This window comes from Chaetodon auriga, chromosome 16 (genome assembly GCF_051107435.1).
Source record: "Chaetodon auriga isolate fChaAug3 chromosome 16, fChaAug3.hap1, whole genome shotgun sequence".
Classification (NCBI taxonomy): Eukaryota; Metazoa; Chordata; class Actinopteri; order Chaetodontiformes; family Chaetodontidae; genus Chaetodon; species Chaetodon auriga.
This window is the reverse complement of record NC_135089.1, coordinates 1,649,864-1,675,910: the sequence shown is the minus strand read 5'-3', so window position 1 is coordinate 1,675,910 and position 26,047 is coordinate 1,649,864. Positions and strand designations below refer to the sequence as shown.

General features: G+C 47.9%; 1 protein-coding gene across 1 annotated transcript in view; it reads right to left on the bottom strand.

The window, feature by feature from the left end:
• Positions 1-358: 358 nt before the first annotated feature.
• The window catches only part of slc38a12 (solute carrier family 38 member 12), a 44,495-nt gene continuing 18,806 nt past the window's right edge, over positions 359-26,047 (bottom strand). Inside the window, exons 9-10 of the mRNA XM_076753486.1 lie at positions 13,818-13,911; positions 359-4,072 (exon numbers count right to left, since the gene is read on the bottom strand). Of these exons, the coding sequence (XP_076609601.1) occupies positions 3,309-4,072; positions 13,818-13,911 (858 nt within the window). The 3' untranslated portion in view covers positions 359-3,308. The remainder of the gene's footprint in view (positions 4,073-13,817; positions 13,912-26,047) is intronic.

Genomic DNA, 26,047 nt, shown 5'->3' with positions numbered 1-26,047 from the left:
ACCAGTCAAGTTCTTCCGCGCCGAACTGGGAAAATGCATTTCTTTATGGATCAGACTTCACCAAACTGGGGCCACATTAGATCAGATGTTCAAATCAGGACAAACAGACCACCAGGATACTGAGGTGTGTGAGCAGGGTGTCCGCATACTTCTGGCCTTATAGTGTGGCTATGCAATGCAATTAGATATTACTGTAGAAAGGAAACATGATAATAATAATAAAACAGGTTAAATGTCTGAGGCTGTAGTTGTGTCCTTGCTCTCCACACAGAAGCCAGTGAGTAAATGAACACTAGAAAATTAGAGCCAGGCGGTAAGAAAACCCAGCGTCCCTGAAAGCATCGAGGTTGACGAGGTTCAGATGAACATAAAGCTTTTATTTTCTTTGTGAATCATAAAAATCCAACAGAACATCCATTAAAGCAGGAAACATCCACAGAAATGAGTGATTGACAGGCTGGCCAAACGATTGTACACAAATACCTGAAACATGGAGGAAAGATGAGAAAAGAAACAGAAATATTCAGGGAAACAAAGAGAAAGAAGGACGATAAAGCACACCGATTGTCGGGTAAAGAAACGACTTCACATGCTGAAGACGCGAAAAACGTCAGAGTCGAGAAGTTTCGGGCAAGAAAACGACCCCGTAAAAAAAAGGCACATTTCACAACTCCGAGTCCTCAGAACACGTCTGACAGATTCAACATGGAATCAAGCGCTCACACGGACACAAACACACACAAACACACACTGAACCACAGACATCCATCCAGGGTTAAAGGTTTCATTCAGCGTGAAGAGAAGAAGAAGACCAGCGTGAACGTGAACGTGGAAACGACATTAAGATGTTTTAGGTGTTTCTGTACGCGGGGACCGTGACAGCGTCCCCGTCCGTCCCCAGGTGAAGCTGCAGCACTGACACACCTGACGACCCGCATCCTCTAACACCTGAAATCAGTGACGACCTCAAAGCTGTCGAGCCTCTGCAGCAGACGAGTGGAGACTCAGCTCAGACTGCGTCACAGCAGCTGATGAAGAGCAGCGCGGCCCGACGAAGGCTTTGCATTTTCACTGACTGCAGCTGCAGCAGCTTTAAAGAACAAACGAGGTGAAGGACTGATGGAGCCACGAGTCTGGACGTCTCAGGACGATGTGTCGCTTAAAGGAACGCTGAGCAGGATCTTTAATGCATGCTGCTGACAGTCTGACACCTGGCCGCTACCTTTTTCCCACCTCACCTGTGTGCTGCGTGCACGCCCACGGCCCGAAGGCTGCAGCCCGAACCGTCCACAGAAACATAAGACAACACGGGCAGAGGGCAGCGTCTCTGCACAGTGAAACACTGCATGAAAAAGAACAAAGCAGCCTTCAAGACATCAACTCACAACATTTCAACCACCAAAATCCCAGATGAACAAGGTGAGCAAGGAAAGACAAATACGGACAAAGTGCAGGTGAAGAAGCTTTGCAGGTGTTTCCGTCACTGAGTCAGTTCTTTTCTACATCCACACACACGTTAAAGTCAGTTTAGGTTGGTTTGAGTTGGTTGGAGTGTGGACGCCTGAAATCACCTAAAGGTTTTTCACCGTCGCTGCACTGGAATCAACATTTTCCTTCCACAGGTGGACTTCCTGTTGGCGCTGAGCAGGCGGTGGATTTTAACAAACACGCTGATACTGGACACAAGGTTTAATTAAACTGCTGACTGCAGCTGTGCTGGAGTTTCTGAGGCCACAGTATGAATCAATCAGCTCTATTCTCCTACGCTGATTAAGACCTACAGCAGTTCAGTGAAGCAACACCATCAACAACACTTTTTATCCAAAACATAAACAAGCAAAGTCAGAAACCTCTAGAGGTCTAGTTAGTTCTGTTTGTCCAGATTTGGAGAGATGTGTCTCTGTCTCCGTCCTAATAAAGTGGAGCTGAATAAAAACTTGTTTGTGGTCCAGAAACAAGGCTCCTGTTCCTTTGGACAATCCACAGAGTTCTACTGAAGATCTAGTCCCCCGGACGCCGACCTGTCCCCGGTGAGACCTGTGGACGATCTGTTTCATTAAAAACACTGTTTTTCAACGCTCCCTTCACATTCTCTGTACTTTCAGAAGTATTTGGCTGATAATAACGTGACAGGTGAAGGTTTAAGGTGTCCATCAACGTAGGCACGACTCAGAGAAGAAGCTGCCAAGTGTCAGTGAGATCAGCATTACAAAGATACAGTACAGCAGGTAGAGCACGAAGCTCTGGGGTCACATTCGGCTCGCTCCCCTTCCCTTTTGGCCACTGAGGCCCCCCCACATCCAGAAGCGAAGCACCGTAGATCACTATTATCCTGTCAGGCGGCGGGCTGTGTGATAGATACAGTGTGAGGCGGACAGAGTCATGAATGGGCGCTGAGCAGTGAAAGACGGGAGACATGCCCTGTGTGTGAACTACAGGCGCGAGGGCCCGGTGATAAACAGAGATGGAGCTCTTCCTGGAGGCCTATCTGTCAGCGGATCTGTCGCAGACGGAGCCTCATTGTTCACAAGGGGGCGAGCAGATCGCAGGCAGCCGCCGCTGAGGAATGGATTCACGTCAGCCGCCAAAGACTGATCGTCCCTGATTCCTTCCTGTTGGTTTCTGTTCCAATTTCATTATTAAGCTGTGTAGACGCCAACAAAGCACGAGTCTGGACGTGACGCGCTCTTTCTCTTCACTACTCTGCTCTCGTTTTACTATATTTTTATGGGAACAATCTGCCCTGAAGGTCCGGCGGATCCTGACTCCCTGCCTGCTCCATAGTTTGTGATTTGAATGAGACAGAAGAACATAAAGAAGCGCAGGATGGACGATTCACACAACTCTTAAAGCGTCAGCCTGCTTCAAACAAAGCGCCTGTCGGATCGATAACGTCTGACAGCGACAAACTCTTCTGACCGGCGATCCTGCGAGCGAGCCGACTTTGTGCAGTTTGAACTAGTTTGTCTGAAGCACACTGAACCCTTAAGACATATTTCTAAAAAGTTGTTTAAGTGCAAATCCTTGTGAAAACCCCAAGGTGGCTGTTGACAAAACATCCGTGTCATAAATGATCCTTCAGTTCCCTTTCATTGCTGACATGCACTGTTCCAGCGTTTCTGATGGAACGAAAACACCTGACATTTGGTCCCTTTTAACAAATTTGATAAATTACTCTTAATCACATTTCACATATGCAACAAAAGTCCCATAAAAAGGCACACTGTCCAACCAGCAGCATGTAAGGCCTCGTGTACAGGAGCAAACAGACTGGCCACACGGACAGAAGTTCTCGGATCGGTGAGTTCTCATTTCTTGGTGTCAGTCAGGATGATGTTGGCTGTGACAAACATGAGGCAGGAGGCGGCCCACACCAACACAAACCACACCCAAAAGGCGTGGCGGAAGGGCGACTGGTGCTTGTTGATGGCATCCCGGCCCATCACCGGCTCCAGGTGGCGTCTGCCGTAATACACGAGACAGGCCGGGATAATGTACTGGATCCCTGTGCCAGCGTAGGCTCCTGTGATGCCCACCAGGGACTCCAGGTTGTGGGTGCAGAAGGCCACAACGATCGGGGGCACCAGGGTAATGAGGGGAAACACGACACGGTCCACCACCCACGGGTAGGTGCCTCCGTCCCGGTGGAACAGGGTCTTCCAGTTGTTGCGAAGCGTGACGGCAATGATGGGGAAGTTGGTGCTGATGGTGAAAACCGGGAACAGGCCCAGGAAGTAGCGCAGGAACGGAATATCTAACACGTCGCAGTTGTCCGTGAAGTTCAGGGTGTACATGTCGTGCAGCAGCGAGCTGTCGAAGCAGAAGATGGCGGTGAACGAGAGGAGGGCGTAGAAGCCCAGGATCAGGATGTAGTCCGCCAACACCAGGACGCCCACACGCTTCTTGTTGGAGATGGGCGTCACCAGGGAGGGCAGGGAGTGCTGACACATGAAGGAGTAGACGCACACCCCGAACAGGTTGGGCACCCCAGAGAGGGAGGCCACCGGTGGGTGGCGCTTGTCGGTGCCTTTACTGATGCGGATAAGAGCCAAGATGATCATCATGGAGAACGCTGTAAGAAGAGAACAGAGGAGAAGCAGTTAAGGACAAAGTGTGACAGTAAACCACTCACAGACGACAGCAGGACAGACCCTCACTGGACGAGAAGCCGAGGTGGTCCTACAACATCAACCCTCACAGTTTTTGATTTCTTAATAAATGTTTTCATCCGTTTGATGTTTTGATGGTTTTCATACTGTAAGATTTTCTTTGTGTGTGAAGTAAATCTGCCATTCCCTGTTTAAACTGTATTTTAATGTGCATTATCCTGACGTTAGAACACATCTCTGCTCTAAAAGGAAGCTTATACACCACACGTGAACGAGGCTCATTCTCTCCGTGTTGAACTGCCCTCCAGCTGTTTGTCCCAGAAACATCGGGCGTAAAAAACCAACCAGGGACGGCCGACATGAAGTCACTGGAACCAGGTGAAGATAGAGAAGCCTCTCCACGCGTCTCCACCTCCTGCTGTTCACATCACATCCCCAATTGATTCCTGGAGGTGCCTCTCTGGAAGCCAGCATGAGCGTGTCTAAAGGAGACCTCCGAGTGTGGCGTGCAGTCCTGTTACAGTCACGCGGCCCCGGTAAGCCATCTCACCTCCACACACACTCAATCAGCCCGTGACACCAGGAGTTAGTCATAGCCCAGCGATGGCCAGAAGCCAGCTCTTCAACTTTCATCATCACGCTGTCCTTCAAACACAGGGTGACATTTAGGAAGCGCCACTCGGACCATAATTTGCCACACATGTGCAGAAAATGATTCTATATCGCACGCTTCCGTGCACTCTGAGGCCGGCGTGATGCATAAATGAACGAGAGAGACTCCTGCTGCCTTTGATGGAGATACTCAAGAGGGTAAGTACAGCAGGTCCTGGAACAGTTTCTGTTTCCAGCACAGGTTGAACGGGGTGGAGGGGAAGTGAGCAAGGTGGGAAGTTTCATCAAGCTCTATTAATCAGCTCCCGTTCGCTCCTGCAGCGGCGCTTTAATGTATGTCAGGAGGATAAAATTCATCCCAATTATCTGGGACAGACTGTACAAAGGGAAGGAGAAACCATCAGCAACAAAGGCGTTCAGGACAGAGGGAGCATCCGGACAAACATTAAAAAAGACTGCAAGCGACTGTGGCGTGATGAGAGAAACAACAGCACCAGCACGACGACGGCTTCTGTTCATACTGCTGGTATGAGAAGGAGAAGCCAGAGAAGAATTATTAGAAAGGATTTTACAGAGACTGAAGGATGCTGAGATCAATCATGGACTTCATGAACATAAAATCCAGGAATTTCTGTGTTTATAAGACTGTCATCAGACCATGACGTGGTGAAAAGAAAAAACATGTGAATGATAAAAACAGTAACGGTGATGGAGGAGCTGAGGGCACAGAGTGGAGGTCTGAGGTCAGATGGTGGCTGTGAGGAGAAAGAAGAGAGTGTCTCACCCTCACCCTGCCTCACCCTGCCTCACCCTTTCCATACACTCAGAGTAGATGTAAACGCTCACACACATCAGTGTCGAGCGTCTGTAAATCACTTACACAGGTGTTCAATATTTAATGCATCTCTGGCCTCCGTCCAGTGTCATCTCTGGCTCTGGGGAGAGCGCTGCCGGCTGCACTCCTCTGACCTCATGCAGAGGTCAAACGGCTGGACGACGCACCGACCGTCAAGGACCGGACACACGATGCAAATAAGGACTGTTTTCATTATTGATTAACTTCCCAATTATTTCCAGGATTCAATAATTAATCGATCGATCTATGAAATGTTAGAACATTTTGAACAACAAAACGTAGAAGACAGGGAGTTCTCACATCAGAGGAACTGAAACCAGAGCACGCTTTTAACTTAAAAATGACTAAAATGATGAATTCATTATCAAAACAACTTCATTTTCTGTAAATTCACGACTCCGCTAATCAGCTAACCCTGAGAGTCCACCGAAGCGCCTCCAGCACATCATGTATGGAACATGTTTTTGTCCCGTCCTCCACGTGGCTGCAAACCCACCGACAGCGTTTCAGAATCAGAGCGTTCTTCCTGTCTGACTTTGTTAGGGGGTGTTTTATTTTGAAAATTTTCCCGTTTCACTACACTGATCTGGTGTCTGACTCCCTGAGGCTCAACCTCGCTCAAAAAAAACAGACTCGGAGTGTCTGAAACGGGAAGCTAGGCGCTCGGTGGGATTGCGTGCGTTGTGTGGAAGAGCAGCGATCAGCTCCATCGTTACATCGCAGACGTTATACACTGGTGGAGTTTATGCGTAGCTGTTGCGGCTGTGTGAGACGTCTGAAAAAAGTCCACAGGATATGATTATCATATCTGTGTCTTTCCAGGCCAGACACCCGTCTCTTCCTCTCTGCATTACTCTCAACTTCCTCTCCCAAAAAGCATCTTGAATGTGTGAAAGAGCCATCACTACAACCCATCTGTCTGCTCCCTGTGCTCCTTCTGTCTTCTCTCTCCTTCAAACGCTCATCTTCCTCCCACCTTTCTGTCAGTAACGTGCGCTCTGCGTGTGAACCGCCGAGCGCAGCCACCTGTCTGCCTACAGGTACACGAGGGAGGAAAAGGTGGAGGACGGGAGAAAAGGAGCTTTTCTCCTCTTTGACACCAACACGCAGGAAGGAAACAAGCATGGGGCTTTTAATTAAGAGTGCCTCAGGGTGGTTGGGCACTAATACAATACCTAAAGCACCTTTTCGCAAGTCTAGCCAAGATTAAGATGCTGCAAGAGGTCTGGACAGCACGGCTGGTTGTACTGTAAGCTGCTAGTTAAACGTGATTGAGGGTTAACAGCTGAAAAATACTGCAAATCCCTCCAAATTGCAGAATCTAAAGCGTAACGTCTCCTTTTTCTGTCCACAATTCGTCAAGATTCCTGCTAATCAGGAGCAGAGAACTCATTTATCTTATTTAAGTCACAGGAACTAAACCCTTATTTTTCAAAGAAATTGAAAGTCAATCAGACGCTCGAGAGGAGCTGAGCGGCAGGAACAAAGGCGCTAGAATGAAGCTTTTCATAATGTGCTCATTTGTCACCGACTCCCAGCTGCATCATGCTACATGAGGTGGGCAAATCACGGCGGCCCGTGACAATTTTATCGCACTCATTGCAGCTAAAGCTATGAATCTCAATGCAGAAGCACTGCGCAGCCATGAAATAAGAGCACATTAGCTTTGATCACCTTGACGGCTTTGAAGGACCAAAGAGTGAAGTTCTTTATTTACACAGTAAATTCAGTACGGCGGCCCCCCAGGTGTCGGGACTGATGGAGGATGGGGGTGTGAGCCACATTCAAACACATTATTCAGTGACTATAAGTGCACTGAAACCAGTAGGAAAATAAAACGATGGCCTGACGTTCTGTTTTAATCTGAACTCCTCATCTCTTCTTACACACATTCCTACATCACACACTACAACCCAGCAGCAACACCCACCTTTCCAAAGACCCTCCACAAACGAGCCATTTACCTCTGCAGTTACCTGTCGGGATGCAGTGATTACACGGACTTTCAAATGGACACGCTGGGCCTCCCCAACGCTCGGCGGTACACCTGAACCGAGCGAATCGAGCAGGTGTCAAACAGCCACACATCACGTCCACATAACGAGTGGCCGTCCATCTCGCTGCCTGTGATTTATGTTTCCTGGACGGGGATGGCAGTGACCTTGTGAGGAATGTTTCAACGTAACAGCCCTCCAGAGGCGGCTCTTACAGCTGTATTCTCTCTGGCAGCAAACAAAGCTGTTGCTGTTAAGGCAAGGCTGGCACACACTCAATGCTCCAAGGAGTCATTGACTGCGCACAGCCAAGGATCCTTCAGCAGCTATCTCGGAGGAGATGGGACTCCTGGACTCAATTAATGAGTAGAAAATGGTGGGAGGTGAGAGGTGATCAATCTCCTGTGCGACGGAGCACGAGAAAGCTGCGAGCTGGGGGGTCTCGCTCCTCGGAGAGAACGACTCGGACACTTAAACGCGAGCAATTCATTGATGGTAGTGAGAAGGTCAAGGACTCGTCAGCTGTGCTTTAATGTTGGAGAGGAGTGGCGCTGCTGTGGCAGCGTTTCTAACACTAACAGCGGAAGGTTGTGGCGATGCTGCACAACTGTTTTCTCATCTTGTTTGCCAATTTAAACACGGCCCCCTCTAGTGGTTTTGGAGCACAGCAATCACTCCATCATTAATTAAGACAGACACTCCTTCAGCGCTCTTGGATGATCTCTGAGGCAATTAGTAGCCCTGGCCTCTTGCCCAGTTCTCACCAAGGTCTCTGGATTTCTCGCTGTGGTAGAGCTCCTTCGCCTCAAACGTATCAGGACGGGAGCTAGCACGCCGCCACCGCCGCCGCCGCCAACGCTGTGTTCGGTGGGTGACTGGGTGATAAGTGGCTGCTCTGCCTCGTAACAAGTTGTGTGATCTCAGATAGGGCTATCAGTAAACACAGCACAGAGCGGCACAGCAGTTGGCCGACTGTTTAGCACTGCGGCTCAGGTTCAGCCAGACTCCATGACACTAACAGCTTCATGAAAACATCAATTAGGCCCCTCGCTCAGCCGAAGCTCGGAAAAAATGCACCTCATCCACAGATAAGTTGATGCAGCTGTCTCTGTACAACCTGCACGACCAGGAACAAACCAAAGAAATCACACTTTAAAAGAGGCAACAACCAATTATGAGATGGTGCACTCAATCTGAGGTTAGGAGGACGCTGGATTAAAAGCAACAATAAAAATAAACAGTTCGACTTTGAGTCTGCTGATGGTGAGTTCAGGAACTGCTTCAGAAACTACTGGTCTCTGCTTCCAGCTTCTCAAACCAGAGGACTTCCTGCTTGTCAAACAATCTGAAGACGTCACCTTGAGCTTTTGTCACTGTTTTAGAAGCGATCGATCACTAAAGGAAAAAAACAACTCTAAAGATTAACAGACAATGAAAACGATCGTTAGAGAAGCCCAAAGAAGATTCTGTCGACCTGAAGGCTGAAGGTTGTCCTGCTCACGTTAAATCAAAGACGTCTCAGGACTGACCGACAAAGCTGAGCCTCCATCAGTGTGGAGAGAAGGAAAAAGGTGTGAATGAGCATCTACCACCAACATTAAAATACAGCATTTGAAAGGCAACAGTTATTAAAAAATTAAATTAATAAATGAAATACGGGAGGTTTCCACTCAGGATTAAAGCCACGTTAGAGGGGTTGAGGATTTAAATCAAGTATGAAGAAAAAGCTTCTTTTCAGCTTTAATTCCTCCTTTAAATCACTCCGCCATGGAGCGACGGCACCTCTGAGGTAAACAAGACCCAGAGGTCGCCGACCATAATTAAAAGCTTAGTTACTCGATCCAATTGATCACGTTCTCCAACCACAGCAGACATCCACCAAACGCTCCCCTCGTCAGCCGGGACTCGTCTCAGCAGGAAGTCAAGCCGCTCATTAGGAAAAGAAGCATCGACGCCGAGCAGAGATGAAGGACGGGGGCCGCCATCGAGCTGCTATGTTTCTACACCCCACACAAGTCTGATGGTTTAGTCCTTGGTTGACAACAGGAGCGTCGTGGAAACACAGAGCAGAGCGATGTTTTCCAATCTGGGCTTGTTCCCCTCTTAAATGTAATTTTTCTGGACCTCTGATCTGTGCTCCGGCTGCACGCTTCGTTAAGACCTGCTCATATTTCACCGCTCCCCTGTGAGCTGCACGCTCTGGACAAACCCAACTTTCCACTCAAGCGTCCACCAGAGTCCCCCTGACCTTCAGAAACACCCCCCCCCCCCGTTTCAAACAGCGGCAGGCAGCTGCGAACATCCCTGAGGGCACGCTCTTACCTCCATCCACTGTGCTGCAGTCAGCTCAGGCATTAGATGGATGGCGAGGCGCGGATCACCGACGCCGTGACTCTTTAACTCTGTTGTTTTTGTGCCGTTTACTATATTTCACATAAACATTCAGTTTATCACAGAGCCACTCGCTTCCTTCCAAATCCTGATGATAAAAAAAATATTTGGCTGTTAAATTTTTGTGTGCTCTCAAATATAATCTTAAAGACAGAGAAATAAACCTTTTTGCTTTTTATAAATTATACACAAAAATACAAGCACTACTCTAAGCACAGCGCCGATAAAACTTTCCATTTTTTTATTGTTTTATAAAACTGAATCAAAGACGATATGATGTGCTTTTATTTTTTACACAGATGAACAAGAAAAGATCCTTTAACGTCAAGAGGAAGTCGTCCATTCAGCCTGCTTTGACTCAACACTGTGAAACTGTTCAGCAGCCTGCAGTTGAAAATCTCTCCTCCCCTGTGAGTGACAGCAGCTCTGTGGACGCACAGGATCCATATACCCCTCACTCAGCTGTTAATGTATCGTCCGCCCGTCCATCTGTCCGTCCATCCGTCCATCTGTCCGTCCATCCGTCCATCTGTCCATCCATCCGTCCATCCATCCATCCATCCGTCCGTCCATCCGTCTGTCCGTCCATCTGTCCGTCTATCCATTCATCTGTCCATCCATCCGTCCATCCGTCCATCCATCCATCAATCCATCCATCTGTCCATCCATCCGTCCATCCATCCATCCATCCGTCCGTCCGTCCATCTGTCCGTCTATCCATTCATCTGTCCATCCATCCGTCCATCCGTCCGTCCATCCATCAATCCATCCATCCGTCCATCTGTCCATCCATCCATCCATCCATCCGTCCATCCGTCCATCCGTCCATCCGTCCGTCCCAGGAGAGACGGGCTGAGGTGATTAGCACTGGCTTGCTGAGTGGGGAGGCTGTTAGCTCGTTCCCCTCCTCTCATACCACTCAATATCAATCAGAGGAGCTCTCACTGCTGTCGGTGTTGACGAGGTGGTCTTCTGGACAGCTGATGATGATCCCTCCTGCTTTTAGTGGCAGGAAATGAAGAGGCTGCGACAGGTGGAGCCAGCGTTTACCTGAGCACATGCTTATCGACCCGATGTGAAAGGAAACGATGAGCTGGAAAAATGTATTGTTTTGTGTGCTTTCTTAATCTTTACATTCAACAAAGCTTATAAAAACACATGTGAACGCCTCTCTGGTCCAATCAGTGTCACACATGTCGCTGTGATTTACCCTGAACGGCTCCTTGAGTTTTACTTCAAACACTCACACACAGAGAGGTCGGAGGGATCATCAGGTCAGCTGGTAAACAAGCGATCACCAGCGTCTCAGACATTCACGGTGACACGTTCACCATCACCGTCGAGTTCCTCTGAATTCAGCCACAGAGTCAGAATTTGTATTAAAGCACCTTCAAAATAAGAGTGTAACGTGTCCTGAATTCCAGTTGAAATGGAGCTGGAGGCAGGGCGTGCTTAGCGTAGCTTAGCTTAGCTTAGCATAAAGACTAGAAGCAGGAGGAAACAGCTAGCCTGACGCTGCTCACAGTTCACAAATAGACTAACCAACACATCTAAAGCTCACTGATTAACAGATAAACCTCATTTATTTCATCTGTTCACTGCAGAAATGAAATAAAATGCTGCAAAAATGAACTTGTCGTGTTTAAGATGCTGCATGTCCAAACAAAGCGTGTGCAGATGGTCTGAGCCCAAACACCGCCCTCTGCACCAGCTTCCATTCTAATTTAGGATCAATTAAAAAAAAAAAAAAAAAAAGGTGACCAAATGACTGCAGTCAGGATTGTGGGTTGTAAAAACAGTGTCACGCTGACCCGGGCTAATGGCTCCTCCACTGAAAATCACAGCATGTTCCAGGCAGCCCAGCAGCAGGCAGGCACACCATCACTCATGTTTGGGCTGAAAAACAAAACAAAACCAAAAAAAAAAACAGGGCTCGCCGGATGAAGAGGTGACTACAGCTGAGTGGCAACGATGGTGACAAGGGCAGAGCCGAGGGCAGGAGGCCGGGCCCCGACACGCCGGCCAGCTGCTAACCCCGACACCCGACACAGCACGAGGCCTCGCAGGGCAGCACAGGTGACTGCAGGTGCGTCCGGGGAGCGGTGAGTAACGGCCGGGGGGGGGGGGGGGGGGGGGGGTACAGTGTTCAGTGGTTCCAAACAAAGAGAGCGTGAGACCCGGGGCGGCAAAAAACGATAAATGTGGCGTATTTTTAAAGAATATATAGTTTGAAGTTTCCTTATTTAAAGAACTGTGATCATCTGGAATTCATCAGTCATGTCAAAGCAGCATTTTTAGAGAAAACGTGAACTATAAATCTTTTCCAGCCAACTGAAGCCTGCGGGGAGAGTTTGACACCACAGAGGCAGATCTGGAGGAGTCGACTGCCCAGCCTTTGATTTATAGGCGCAGGCTGTGATCCACGCGTTAGCAGGGGACTCCTGGAAGATGCTGCAGCCACTTGCTTCAGTGCTTTCGAGAGCAGAACACCGCTTTACGTCAAACACCTTGTAGCTGCCCAAGAAAAACACACGCAGCACATATACTGCATGTGAAGAGACAGCAGCTTAAACAACAGCGGTAGATTTTCATCAGCAGCTCGTCCACAAACACTGCGACGACTCAAACTGACTGCACACAGCAGGAAGCGTAAAGCTCACGGCTCTGCGACCAAACACTCCAAGTTATGACCTCTGTTCTTAAAGGATTATTCTGATTTAATACGCCTTTAATCATTAGATTACACTGTATGCAGCTGTAGCTGTTCATGATCTGGGAAACCAACAGTAACTGACTCTCATCATCGATGAATCTGCACATCATTTTCACTGTTATATCCTTCAGTCTTTAAAATGTCTCATGTGACGCCTTCAAAAGCTTCTGTTGTCCAACCAGCAGTTCAAAGATTCTTCATTTACTCTGATAAACGACAAAAGAAAAGCAGCAAATCCTGATATGTAAGACAATAAGATAAGATAAGATAAGATAAGATAAGACTAACCCTATACCGCGGCAGAGAAATTAAACTGTTACAGCCGACAAAGTATAAAGAGAGGCACAGAAATCTGCAGATGGAAATGCAGCTAATGTACTTTCTATTTGTTGCAACAAGATTTCCACCAACACGCTGCACAAATTTTAACCAAATAAAAGAAAATCAGCGGAAAGAGCGACATCTGCTTCCATCCACTGCTGTTACAGGAATATTAGAAGTTTGACGTCTGGGGATAAACAGCTGGTGGAGCCATTAAACCACAGAGCAACAAGAGGACAAACAGCTGCCTGTTGGATCTCTGGGAGCTCTTCTCCTCTCGCCATCGCTCAGACACCTGGAGGAAACACTGAGCGTCCACGGCAGCCATTTTGAACCATTAGCCCGTGTTGTAAGGAGCAAAAGCAACGACACCATCACATAAGCTGGCAGAGGAGGGCGAAGACTGATGAAGAGGAGCGAGAGGTGCATCCAGACAGCGGACAGCGTGCGCATGCTGCTGTGTTTGTGTGTTGTTTATGTGAGCTAGCGCGCGGCCGTGCGGGGGCGGCGCCGTGATTCAGTGGCGCTGTGATTTTAACAGCGGACCCAGGACGGCGCCCTGTGAGTGACGGTCCAATCAAGCTTGGGACGGGCTGTCAAGCCTGTCAGGCTGAGGAATGAGAGGAGATGGGAATCAAAGACACAGAGCAGGACCGAACCGTGATGGACGGACCTGAGCGCAGCAGCCACACGGGCGGGGGGAGGAGGGGAGAAAGAAACGAGGGAGGCGCAGAGAAAATGGAAATAAATGTCGGCAGAAAGAGAAGAAAGCAGACAGAGAGAGGCAGAGAAAAACGTGTGTAGGGTTCGTTCATTCTTACCAATCCAGCGCATGAGTGAGGTGAGGATCTGGAGGTATTTGGTCTTCTGGGCGTTGAAGAAGGTGAAAGGACCCAACAGAAGAGTGAAGACACTCTGCAGGAAGAGACAGAGAGCAAACAAACAACTGCTTAAAATCTTTAATTATCACAGAAAAGGATGATGGGAAACAAAGTGTCTCCTTCACTGTCCAACAACGAGAGAGTCGAACGTCACTCAAACGCCACCAATGACGCCGTGAATATCTGAGAGGGTCTGATTTACAGCTGATGAGTATCATGAACATCGGTACAGCCCCACCTCTTATTTTAGATCAACTGTTTCTGTGTCAGACATGTTTTCATTCAAGGTTACAGCAAAAGCATGTGTTGGTTTCAGCTTCTGAATCTGAGAATTTGCTGCTTTTCTTTGTTTTATATCAGAGAAACTGAGAATCTTTGATTTCTGGAACAAGTTATTTGAAGGCTTCACCTGTTTTTACCCTTTTTGGGTTAAACCATGATGGATGAACTGGCCCTGGCCTTCATCATCGTGGTATTCTCCCGCGTGTGTTAGCTTGACTCGTGCTAATTGCAGCCTGCAGCGGTTTCAGACTTGCGGTCGTGATACTTGTCGTTTGTGTCATTCTGCCAAGTGCTGTCAAAATCCCATCAGCCCTCTCACAGATCGGTGGACAGATACGCAGGTGACCAATCCATAGTCCACCAAAAAATTTCAAATCCTCTCAGGACACAGCTCTGATTGCCTATCCGCTGCTTTTCTTTATCACCAGCTGCAATCACAGGCTCAGCCACTGTCGCTCCAGTTCCATCAGTTCCTCTCACTCCTCCTCCTTCACGCCCGCAAACTTATTCCCATCATCCATTTCTTCCCCCTCTCGCCTTTCTGTGCCTGCACACTTTGACTGGCATGTGATCTCGGAGGCGGCCGCTCGTGTGCCGTTTCATCTGAAGAGGAGGCTGCAGGGCTTCAAACAGGACCTGACACACACTCACAAACACGCCTCTGCCAGGACACACGACACGCGACACGACGGCAGAGCAGAGTGGATATAAAGACTCGCACTATCTTCAGGTTTGGGACTTCCAGAACGACTTCGCAGAGCGAGGAGAAATGTCTGGACGCTGCAGAAAATGACTTTAGCACGAAAAACGCCGGCGGCGTGTCGCTCTGGATGGAAATGTCACTGTCAAATTGGATGAACGGCCATTAAATCCAAACTTCCATTTGTCTTTGGTTTATGACCAAATACCTGCAAATCTAATGACACTCCCATCAGCCCCAGCTGCGCTAATTAGTAAATGTTAACATGCTAAAGTGCTAAATTAAAAAGGTGACAAACGCCCAATAGAAATACCTTCTAAGCATCATCGTCCTCACTGTGACATATTTACTATACATTTAGCATTCAGCGCTGCCGTCTGAACCAAACCATCAGGATCGAATGGTTTGTTTAAGTTCCCACTTCCTGCAGTGTGAAGATATCATGTAGACTGTAACGAAACATTAGCACACGTTGTTGTACATGAAGCACTAAAGCTGGGAGCAGAGATCAGTTTCAGACACTAATTCATGCTGTAAGCAGTAAACAAGTGCTGATTTTAAGTGTCTGAAAGTGATCGACAGAGAAAGACTTCACACACCGCGAGACTCCACGGACAGCTGGGGTGTGTGTGTGTGTGTGTGTGTGTGTGTGTGTGTGTGTGTGTGTGACAGGACAGGAATTGATCGCCTTTAATTCTGCTGAATAATGATGATGCCTACGTGTCTATATATTAAAAGTATTACCAGCTGTCTTCTTGGCAAAGTGCAGCCTAAGCTCAGGCCAAGCCAAAGCATAAATCTGCACACAGCTCCTGGAGGCGATGAATGAAGCGTTATGAAGAGAGATGTGTCTGAAGAGGAAGTGAAATGAATGGCAGCTGGCTGACAGACAGCAGCGTTTCAGCATGGAGGGCTGCGCTGACTTTAGACACATTAAACTTTGAAAACTACTTGTCACACTGAATGAAAACGGCTTATTGAGTGTCTGATACTGTGTAATGACTGAATCCATCCAACTACAACAGCTAACGACCAGCTGAGAGCTTTGAGAGCGTTTGTCAGTCCAAGCATTTGGTTACTTCCTGTTTGTTTCGCTTGAAGAAGCTGCAACAATAGTACAGACTTTTGGTACTTTTTAGAGTCATACACTGACTTCTTGGTGAAAGGGTGCACGTTATCTGCCCTTCATCAGCTTCTTGATCAGTGCCTGTACCTGTATTCATCAGTGTTTAACAGTAAGATTTGCTGCTTCAAGAGGAAAAAGCAGAGAAACTGGAGGAGAAACACACTTCAGCCCGCGGTCAGCGCGCCTGCTGCTGGCTAGCTTACAGCTAACATTTGTACAGTCGGCTGTTTGGGGCGAATCAGCAAAACGAGCCAGAAGTCAAAATTTATTTTGAAGGACGCGGGGAGAAAAAGTTCCCTTTCTGTCTGAACGACCTGCAGGACCTCGGTCTGGATAAGCAGAAACTTAACTGGTCGAGTCCTAAGAGTGTGTTTCTAAAATAATTACACATCAGCTCAGACACAGAGATCTTAATGAGAGGTTAAAGTCCAGCCAGCTGTGGCACAGACTGAGCCGGTTTGTCTGTGGCCACACGGCTGATGAACTTCTCAACAGCTTCTGGACAACTTGTGAATCAAGACTGCACCTCAACAGCTCGCATCGTCCCGTACAGCCCCAGACCACCACCAGCCCGAGGACACGGCCCGCTCGACTGCATCTCAACAACAAGAGCAGCACAAGAACGTCCTGAAATAACTGCAGCCTACATTCGGACCAATCAGATCACCAGCGAAGACATTAATGTGGCTCCTGGGCTTTGCATTTCTGACAACATTATGACTTTTAAAAGCGTATTTCTGTTATTTTCCATTACGTCCAGCAGGAAGGGGCTCTGGTGAGGAGGAAGAGGAGGGAGATTTATCTCCTTACAGCAGCCTCAACGGATCAGTCCACCAGTCCAACTGGGTTAAATTCAACAGGTTTTACATGAAAAAGAAGACTGAATTCTGGCTAATGATGGCTAACACACCAGCTATCCTGGATGATTCCTGATCCTGTTGTTTTGACCAGTTTATCCCTCAAACACTCATTCTGACCACTTCTACAAAGCAAACCTTCATTTTTGATTTCTAAAACCTTTGATACACAATAGCTGACACTTTGAAGTTAATGGGCTAAAACCTGTAAAGCCACACAGACAGTCCATTAACTGGACGACGAGGACGTAAATAAATGTCAGAACAAGACAGGCCTGGTCCTCGTTTGGTAGATCTCAAAGCTGCACAGGACAGAGAGGAAGCCGCAGGAAACGGCTCTTCGAGAGGGAGCGTGAGTGGGCGAGCGGCATCGGATGCCATGTGCTGTTTGGTGACTCAGACCGGAGAGCTGGCATGACCACACCACAGCGGACAGGCAGACTGGTCGGCGCACGAGAGGACGGCCAGCAGGAGATCACACTTTACCATTCCACCTTAAAAAAAGGTGCACTGTGGCTGTGAGGACGGAGCAGGAAGCACACAAGAGGAGGGTCCAGTCCCGGTCTGAGCCACGTCCAAGATTCTCTGCTTTAACAGTGAAATATTGTCAAAGTCTACAAAGAAATCCAACCAAACCTTTTCTGTGTCTGTAGATATTTGACGACCGGCTTTAAGTCAGCAGCTCTACGAGCCCCAGTCCGCCCAGCGAGGGCCGTGCTGCAAACCAGTGAGGACATCAACACATGCAGGTTTCTCCTAAACAAAAACTGGGTGACTGCAATGTTTGTCCCACACTGAGCGTTACATGATTGCTGTTATACAACTGCTGCGATACAGACGCGACGTGTTCCACACGTCAGACCTCCTGACGAGTGACATGATTGAACACATTCACACGTCTTCATACACCAAATCCAAACGAAGCTGCAGGCAGATTTATGCAAACTACAGCAAGAAAGGCTCGTTGAAAAGGTCATAAAAACAATCAGCCAGTCAACAATCACTCAGCTCTCTGTGCCTGGTGCTGTCGTCCTTTAACAGTTATAATCACATTAACATCACAGCTCGAGCTCCGAGTCGTACCGTGCTCTTCCTCAGCTGGGAATACGCAGCAGTGTCAGCCAGAGAGAAAAAACTGCCAGACAACAGAACAAGAGATGAAAATAACCAGAATTTCATAACGCAGACAGATTGAATGACACTTGGTTCCAATGCATTTATTCATTTAATACTTTGTTCAGGCCGTTCCAGCAATTTCATCTTCTTTTGCTCACAAGGCCAACATACAGATTCCTGTCTGCATTTTTTCTCTCTCGCCACAGAAACTGCTTACGTTTCATGCTCAGTTTAATAAATGTCTCAATAAACGAAAACAAATTCTGTCAGGAAATAAGTGGCATGAATCAATTTTGGCGAGACCCCCCCACCCCCACCCCACCCCCCCGCTCCCACCTCCACATCGAGCTGATGGGTTTTGCTCCTCCGGAGCAGCACACTCATCAACTTGGAGCATTTCACTTCTGACAACAAAGACATTCTTAAAAATCGGCCATTTCTCCTCTGCAGTGTGAGACAACACTTTCAGCTGCAGCCTCCTGGAAGGCTGCAATCACACACTTCAGTGAAACACAATAAACGGCGAGTCTGAAATGAAAAACTGCAAAGGTGACCAAGGCGGTGATGGATGCAAACAGAGAGATCTGTCCTGTCGCAACGCTGAGGAAAGAAAGATTCTGCATAACCTGCCTCGCAGCAAAGGTCAGAGCCATCCGGTCCTCCGCAGGAAGCACGGCAGGGTCCTCACATTAACAAGAGACCATCAGTGTGCTTTAACAGTGGTGGAGAGCTCAGCGGGCGAAGAGCTCGGCCCAGTTTGTCGCTCTGAGGTGAATTTCAGGACCTGCTCTGCAACTCTAGATCAGGATTCCCTAAAAGGACTTTGACAACAGGAAGCATCGTGACGCAGCGCGCCAACAAAAACGACCTCAACAAGCAGCCCCTCCTCGTCCGTCGTTCGACACACGGCGGACGAGAGTCAGAGGTCAGGCGAGGACGCCAAGCTTTAACGGAGCAGAGAAGAAGAAGAGCAGCGAGGGGAGCTGGGATGTAAAACAGGGAGCGAGTTTCTTTATTCTATTCATACAACAGTAAAACTACAGCGAAAATAAGGAAAGAAACCAGTGAATAACATCTGCAGAAGAAAATAATAGAGGTGGCTGTTTGGTGGCGGTCTATGGGAAATGTGCCACCAAACTACTCATTAAACTAATAGATGCAGAAGAAGAAAGCTGTGTAATTACAGCGTACATAAACACGTTATCCATAGTCTGTCCACTGATGTTACTTCAGTGGTCTGACCAAGTACATTTCAAGATCTGTGGGTAAAACGAGCGTTCAGTCAATGAGCACATCAGACAGGAAACACCTTCAGCTGTTCACTGTTAATGAGGCAGAAACGCATCACAGCTCCAGTAATGACCACCTCCTGGGACCGACTTTTTATGGACCAATCACAACAAGCGTTTCATCTGCATTCAAACGCAACTTTGGTTCTTTGTGGTGACGCCGTCGTTATTTTGTCAGCGCCTTGATAATCCTGACTGCTTTACCGAGGTCTCACCGCGGACCATGACCCGAATCACGACGAGGCTCATCAGCTTCTAATCATATCAGACCAAACTAAATCTCCATTTTCCATGTGGCACTTTGACATTTTTAAAAACTGAACAGGGGCCTCCTGGAGGTCCAGGGGCTTCAGACGCTCACCATCCCACTGCAGCCATTCAAGCTGGAGTCCGGCTGAGGACTCTTGTTGCCGTCATTCTCAGTTTATCTCCCCTCATTCTTCACCGTCCTCTGTCTGAAAAGAAAGTCCTTTTAAAAAATAACTTTCTCCAACTTTCCCGGCGCTCTGTGACGCTGCAGAGTCAGAAATAGCGAGTGGGAGATTAATGGGGCTTAGATATGGTGAATGATCTCAATAATGGTGAAAACCCGCCACCAACAGGCAAAACCAGGCTGTCAATCACTTTCAAAGTCCATAAAGTAAATAAACCCGTGTTTTGGATTTGTGCGGATGAGGGAGCGCAGAGAGTATGGAAAGCCATTTAATTGGCATTAGGTTGCGTCACTCTGAGCTCGAAGGCCAATCCGCTGGTCTTATAATCACCACATACATTTTGAGCGCTCCTCCGGAGCCATGTGTCGCGAAGGCTCTTCATCCATCACAGTTGGGCTGCATTAGTCCACCACTGACCGCCCACCCCATTTAAGTAATTAATCAACATATTTTTCTGTTCTTTTCTGGAGGGTCAGCCAAACAGTGCGATGGCACAGATGTCCTCTATTTCTTGGACGTCACTGCAGTGGAATTTATGTCCAGCAGAGCCATACGACTGCTGTGTCCGCGGCTGCCAAGCTGTCAGGCTCTGTGTAAATGTGAAAATCACTCTCCAGTCCGCTAAATGATTTTGGCTGCTGTTTCATCAGACCCAAAGAGGGTTAACACTAAAAGACCCAGAGGGCAGGCGGAGATCAGGCCTGGGAGGGAGTCCGGCGATGAGCATCATAAGTGCCCCGGTGGTTCCATGCGGTGGTCCAGCCTGGGCACCGATAATCCCCCTCCCACCAACAATCAAACAGAGAGAGAAGGATTACGATTCCCAATCCCCACAGTCCCAATATCCCCAGCCATTTGTGTCTGAAGTTAATCTTTATTCCGAACAGATTTCAAACAGAAACTCGCTGCAGGTCATCGTCCACTTTTTCTTCGTTATCGGAGATTAGTGAGTTTCCGCCATCGCCGTTGTCACAGCTTAGCAAAGAAAAGGAACGCAAAACATTTAAGTAATTATTCTGCTGATTAAGGGAAGCAAAGGGAAGTCAGATGTGATTAAAGGGTAAAGTTCATGTTGACATATCAGGGTGTTTCCCAGGATACACTCACTTAAACTCCATGCAGATCGTGTTGGACTGGGACCAGCTGCTGTTTCTCAAACCTGCTTCAACCTGCACCCGTTTATGACTGACGGCGTCTTCTCCTCCATATTTACAGACATTTTCCAGCTAAATTCAGCTGTTTTCTTCCCCCTCAGACACTGCTGCACTGATGCATGAACGCAAAGTGAATAAATCCTGTGTCATCAATCAATCATTGTCACCTGTTGAGCTGAAGCAGATGCATCTCGTCAAGCTCAATACTATTCTTCATAAACACAGACTGTTGTTGGGGGGGGGGGGGGTTACAAGCCTCCACTGTGACAAACTGGGGGAAATCCTGCAAATCTCCTTCTCAGTCATCTGTAATTAATAAGATACCTTCAGCATCACACACTGTAACACTGACTCTCCTGATAAACTACATAACCTTCAGAAACACCAGCTGTAATTAACTACAAGATGCATTTCACAGCAGAAACAAAGCTGCAGCGCAGACAACTCTACACCAACTGAAACACACATCTGGACTGTTTCCAGCAGAGCAGCTGCAAAAACGGCAATAATGCAAGACCTCTGCAACGGCACGCATCATTTCACTTTAATTAAGACCTTGAGTTGAGACCTTGAATGTGTAAAGTACAGTAAAACAATCTATTACTTTTCAAGCTACAGACAGAAATGAAGACGCATTCCCACAGTTTGCTTTTCTTTTCCTCAGGACCGACTGGAAGTAATCAGCAGGAAGAAATGAAGGACTCCAAACACATTTTAATGGCTCACAGCCCTAAAGTATTGTCTATCTGTGCATGTTCATGGCAAACACAGGTATCAAAGATTGAAAAAAGACAGATTATTTAGATTTCCAGACAATATTTCATCTTAATGATGCACAACAAAATGAAACGCTCCGTGACTGCATGATGCTGAGAACAACACCACTTCAACTACATCACACACACAATGCAGTGGAATACTGGATATTATGGGGCCATTCGTTGTCTTGGTCGTGACATGTATGATGAAAGACTTGAGGGGAACGTGACCACGGTGGTATGGAATAGAAATGGCATAAAATAGGCCATAAAAGCCCAGGAGATATGTACAAACCCTTATGATAGCAATAACAAGTCAACTGATTCACTGAACACACAGGCAGCAGGGAGGAAGGGGAAGTAAGACAAAGATGAACATGACTGGGGAGGCGGTGGGGGGGGCAGAGGCAGATAATACAGAGGGGAGCAGACGACGATGCCTGCGAGGCAACACGACACAGTTAAAACCATATTGGAAGTATATGTTTGTCAGGATGAAAGAGAGTCCAGCTTCACATCATTAATCAGCAGCAACGTCTCCATCCAGCAGACATGATTAACATAAATAAATAAATATGAGAATGGATGAAGAAAATGATTCGACCGGTCATATTTCAAGAACCAATTAATGACGCCAATTAAGATATATGGTTCCATCGTGCTTTGGATTTCCGTCACGAGGAGAAAATGAAGTGCGGGTAGTTAACCTTGTGTATGAATGCCGACATTAAGCAGCATCAAAGTTATTATGTTTGCAGAGCGACAGCGTGCTGTAATTAATAACAATTAATAATAAGACGAGTGCTCTTTGGCAAAGAGCGTGGAGCCCAGACGATCAGTCAACGAAGCGACGAGTCAAGCCATGAAAAATTCAACCACATGAGAGTCATTTTAAAGAAAAATGCCAAATATTGGCTGGTTCCCGTAGTAAAAACCAGCGACAGGCCAATCAGAGCGCATGAAGGAGAGAACCATGCAGCAGGTGGACGTGACGAAGGGCAGGACTTTAATCCAGCTCATGAGGACGATCATCTGTATGCATTATGTGTCTGACCACAATAAACAGTGTGAATAATGATGAGCGTGGTGAGACACAGCAGAAACAACAAACCGCCCCTGACAGCGCCGGCTCGACTCGTTCTCTTCAACTCTTTACTCCTGATGTCTCTGAGGTGTGTTTGCGATGGACATGGTCAGATTCGGGTGTCTGGGGAGAGGGGAACCACAGCACAGCTGATCTCATTCTTTTAGCTTCTCTTTCTGCAAACTGGCTGCGTTTGCTTTAGTCTCTGCACAGATTTTACAAATCAGCTGTTCCAGGTGTTGACGGTGCATCAAAATGAGTGACAATTATCGGCTGGACCGCGCTCGACGCTGACTCTGAGCACAGAACAAAGCTGTAGATCTCCATCAGCTCAGGCTGTGCAGGACAACGAGCTGATGAGAGGAAACGCTTTTTAAAACCTCAGTTATATGATTCATGGATGACAGATTTGGGGTCAGTGTTATGTTAATGTCTCTGAATGTGTGTGTGCTGATTTTTGTGTTTCATGAAGAAGACTGCAGAGCTGAGGGCTTATCTGCAGCCCACAGAAGCGTCTCCATTCGTCTCTTATGTGACCGTCTCTGTCAGCTTTGGACGCTGACCCCGCCCCTCTGTGTCTCTGGTTGCCATCAGGGTATATAAATTCAACTTACACAAAGACGCACGCACAAAAAATACCCACAGCAACACATACAGTATACAGATGAATAAATAAGGCCGTCACTCTCTGACTGCGCTTTGCATCCAAAAAACAACTGAAGCAGATCTCAGGGAAGCAGTGAACCGGCGGTGGACGGACTGTCAGGCCACAGGGAGACGATTCAGTCCACTGGAGGTCCTTCAGCCACTTTGTTCAAGTCTCCGTCTGACAATATTCTGTACAATAAGCCAGCGTCCACGCACACAAAACACACTGTTCTTATGTTGATGTCGGTGGAGGGAAATGTGGGCAGTCACGGTTCTGCTTTCTGCAGCAGACATAAGATCAGACCAGGTAGACGACCTCGACCGGACGACACAGCGCAGTACAAAGCATACAGTGAGTTCAGTGTCTTGGTGGTTGCATTACGTGACTCAGCACCTCTCCTGCTGCAGAGCGTCTCCTCCTCGGGAAATGTCTTTTTAATGTTATGTTTACCTCGCAGAGACTCTGGACACCGTCACACAATAACAAGTGCTGCCTTCTCGACCTGTCGACAAAAGTAGGACAGCTGCTCGCCGAGCGCCTCGTCCGTCCCAGCGGACGCGTGTCTCGCTGGCACTGCTGTGCGGCCGTACGCACTGTAGATATAACAGTGTGGGTAGACCATGTCGTGCACTGCCAGTGAGCTCTGGCCTTGACTGTAAGAGAGTAAATGTAAGTGAGGGAGTCCAACATTTACTCACTCACAGTTAGTGTGTCTCCTCATAGAAGGCAGCAGGATCACACCTGCACTTGATACGAGCCACTCGAAGATCAATAAATCACATTAATATGATGATTATCAAGATCACTGTCTGATTTGTAAGCGTGCATATTGGTTGTTATCCCCGTTTATTCACATTCGCCTGGAAAAGAAACACAATGCATTCAAACTTCAGACTGCACGTCTCCACAGCCGGACACAGCCCAGCAACACTGAATCTGACACGCAAAGTACGGATGAAAAGCAAGTAACTGACGACAGTGAACGGATCCAGTCGACACAGTGTGAGAAGAAACTCTTATCTCATGAAGTACTAACATCTACGTGACCAGATTTGAAAAAGAAGATCTACAGACAAACTGTGAAAGCAGCTTTCATCTCATTCGCAGTCGGTGAAAAGGAAACACATCCAGCGCTTTAGCCTCTACTGTTAATTAGGTATGTGGCCCTGGAGACCGCCATGTCTCCACACGATTAAAGATAGGACTCTAATGAGGGGAAGGAAGACAACTCAGACAAAAGCAGAGGTGGAGGAGGGATAAAGCGGAGCGGGGATGCGAGGGGAATGCATCACCGCGCTTCCTGAGACCAAGTGCAGGTCAGGAGGTTTGAAAAGGTGAAGAAAGACGCATCGCAGACTGAAGCTCAGATCGGTTCTGACTGAAGGCTAAAAACACGTGAAACCCAGGGTCTGAAACAAACTACGTGACATCCAACAGTCGTCTAACCATCGTGTGGCTGCAGCATTCGTGGAACAACTCGTATGTCAAAGCTGGTCACATGTTGTTCATCTGCAGAGTGATTAAGATGCTCCATTTAAAGAGCCACAAAAGGACTTCAGCACAGTCAAAGTCACATTTACCTCGAATCCTGTTTACAAACTCAGAATCAAAGATTAAAAAAAAACTAGAGTCAGAGGAGAAAAGTGCTCCACGCAGCCTGTCTGAGAGCAGCTTGGACACTTGAGGACATCTGATGATGATAACGTGCTTCATAGACACTCAGTCGTAAAAACACACACATTAATCATTCACACACCGAGGAGTCGTACAGATTCAGTGCCTGTGCACATAAACCAGTTACTACTGAGCTCGACGATACGGCAGCTGTGTTTAAAACACACATTCAGTCCCTGTGAAAGGACAGTCAGCGTAAACACTGCTGAGCGTCCACCGCCGCACACTTCATGACTTTGAAGCTGCTCTTTCAGAGACGTTCACCTAATTAAAAGTCCTAATGTGGCGCTCCGCTCCTCAAAAAAGAAACCATTACACACCTGCCCAGGTGAAAGTAACGAGCAGCGGCACAGGGTGAAGATTTATGACAGGCTCGGGACATATCTGGGGAGGAAATGAGAAACGATAATTTGCCTGTGGTTTAATAGGACGACGGTTATTTCACTCCGCCCACCACCCTGAGCATTGTGAGAGGGAGACGGAGACGAGGGAGGAGGAGGAGGAGGAGGAGGAGGAAGAGGAGGAGGAGGATGCTGCATTACAGTACAGGACACTCCTCCCAAGTGAAACTGATGATGGACTTTATGACAATAAATCACCAAAGAGGACGTTTTGTGAATATACAACACGTCCAGACGTAATTGAACAAGACAAGGATGTTATTTTCCACTCTGGGTGGGTGCGTGTGGGGGGGGGGGGGGGGGGGGGGGGGACAGCAGGTCAGCGGACAGCACTTAAGCTGCTGCTCCCCGAGGAGCGACGACAGACCGCCACGACCTGACTACCCAATCAGTGCACAAAGACGCTGGAGGTGGACGGCAGCACACAGCGTGGACGTCCACCAGCCCGACGCGTAATGAGCTGGAGGTGACGCAGGGTCTCCGCGTGGACGCCGTGCTCCACCCGTCTGCATTTCAAATGAGGCCGCGAGCTGCCGCACACTGTGTGGAAATCATGTTAATTCAGCGAGTGAGGCGGTGACATCACTCTGCCAGACATCAGCTGGCACTGTTTGCCTTCGCCATGTAGGCTCGTCTCCCCTCTGCG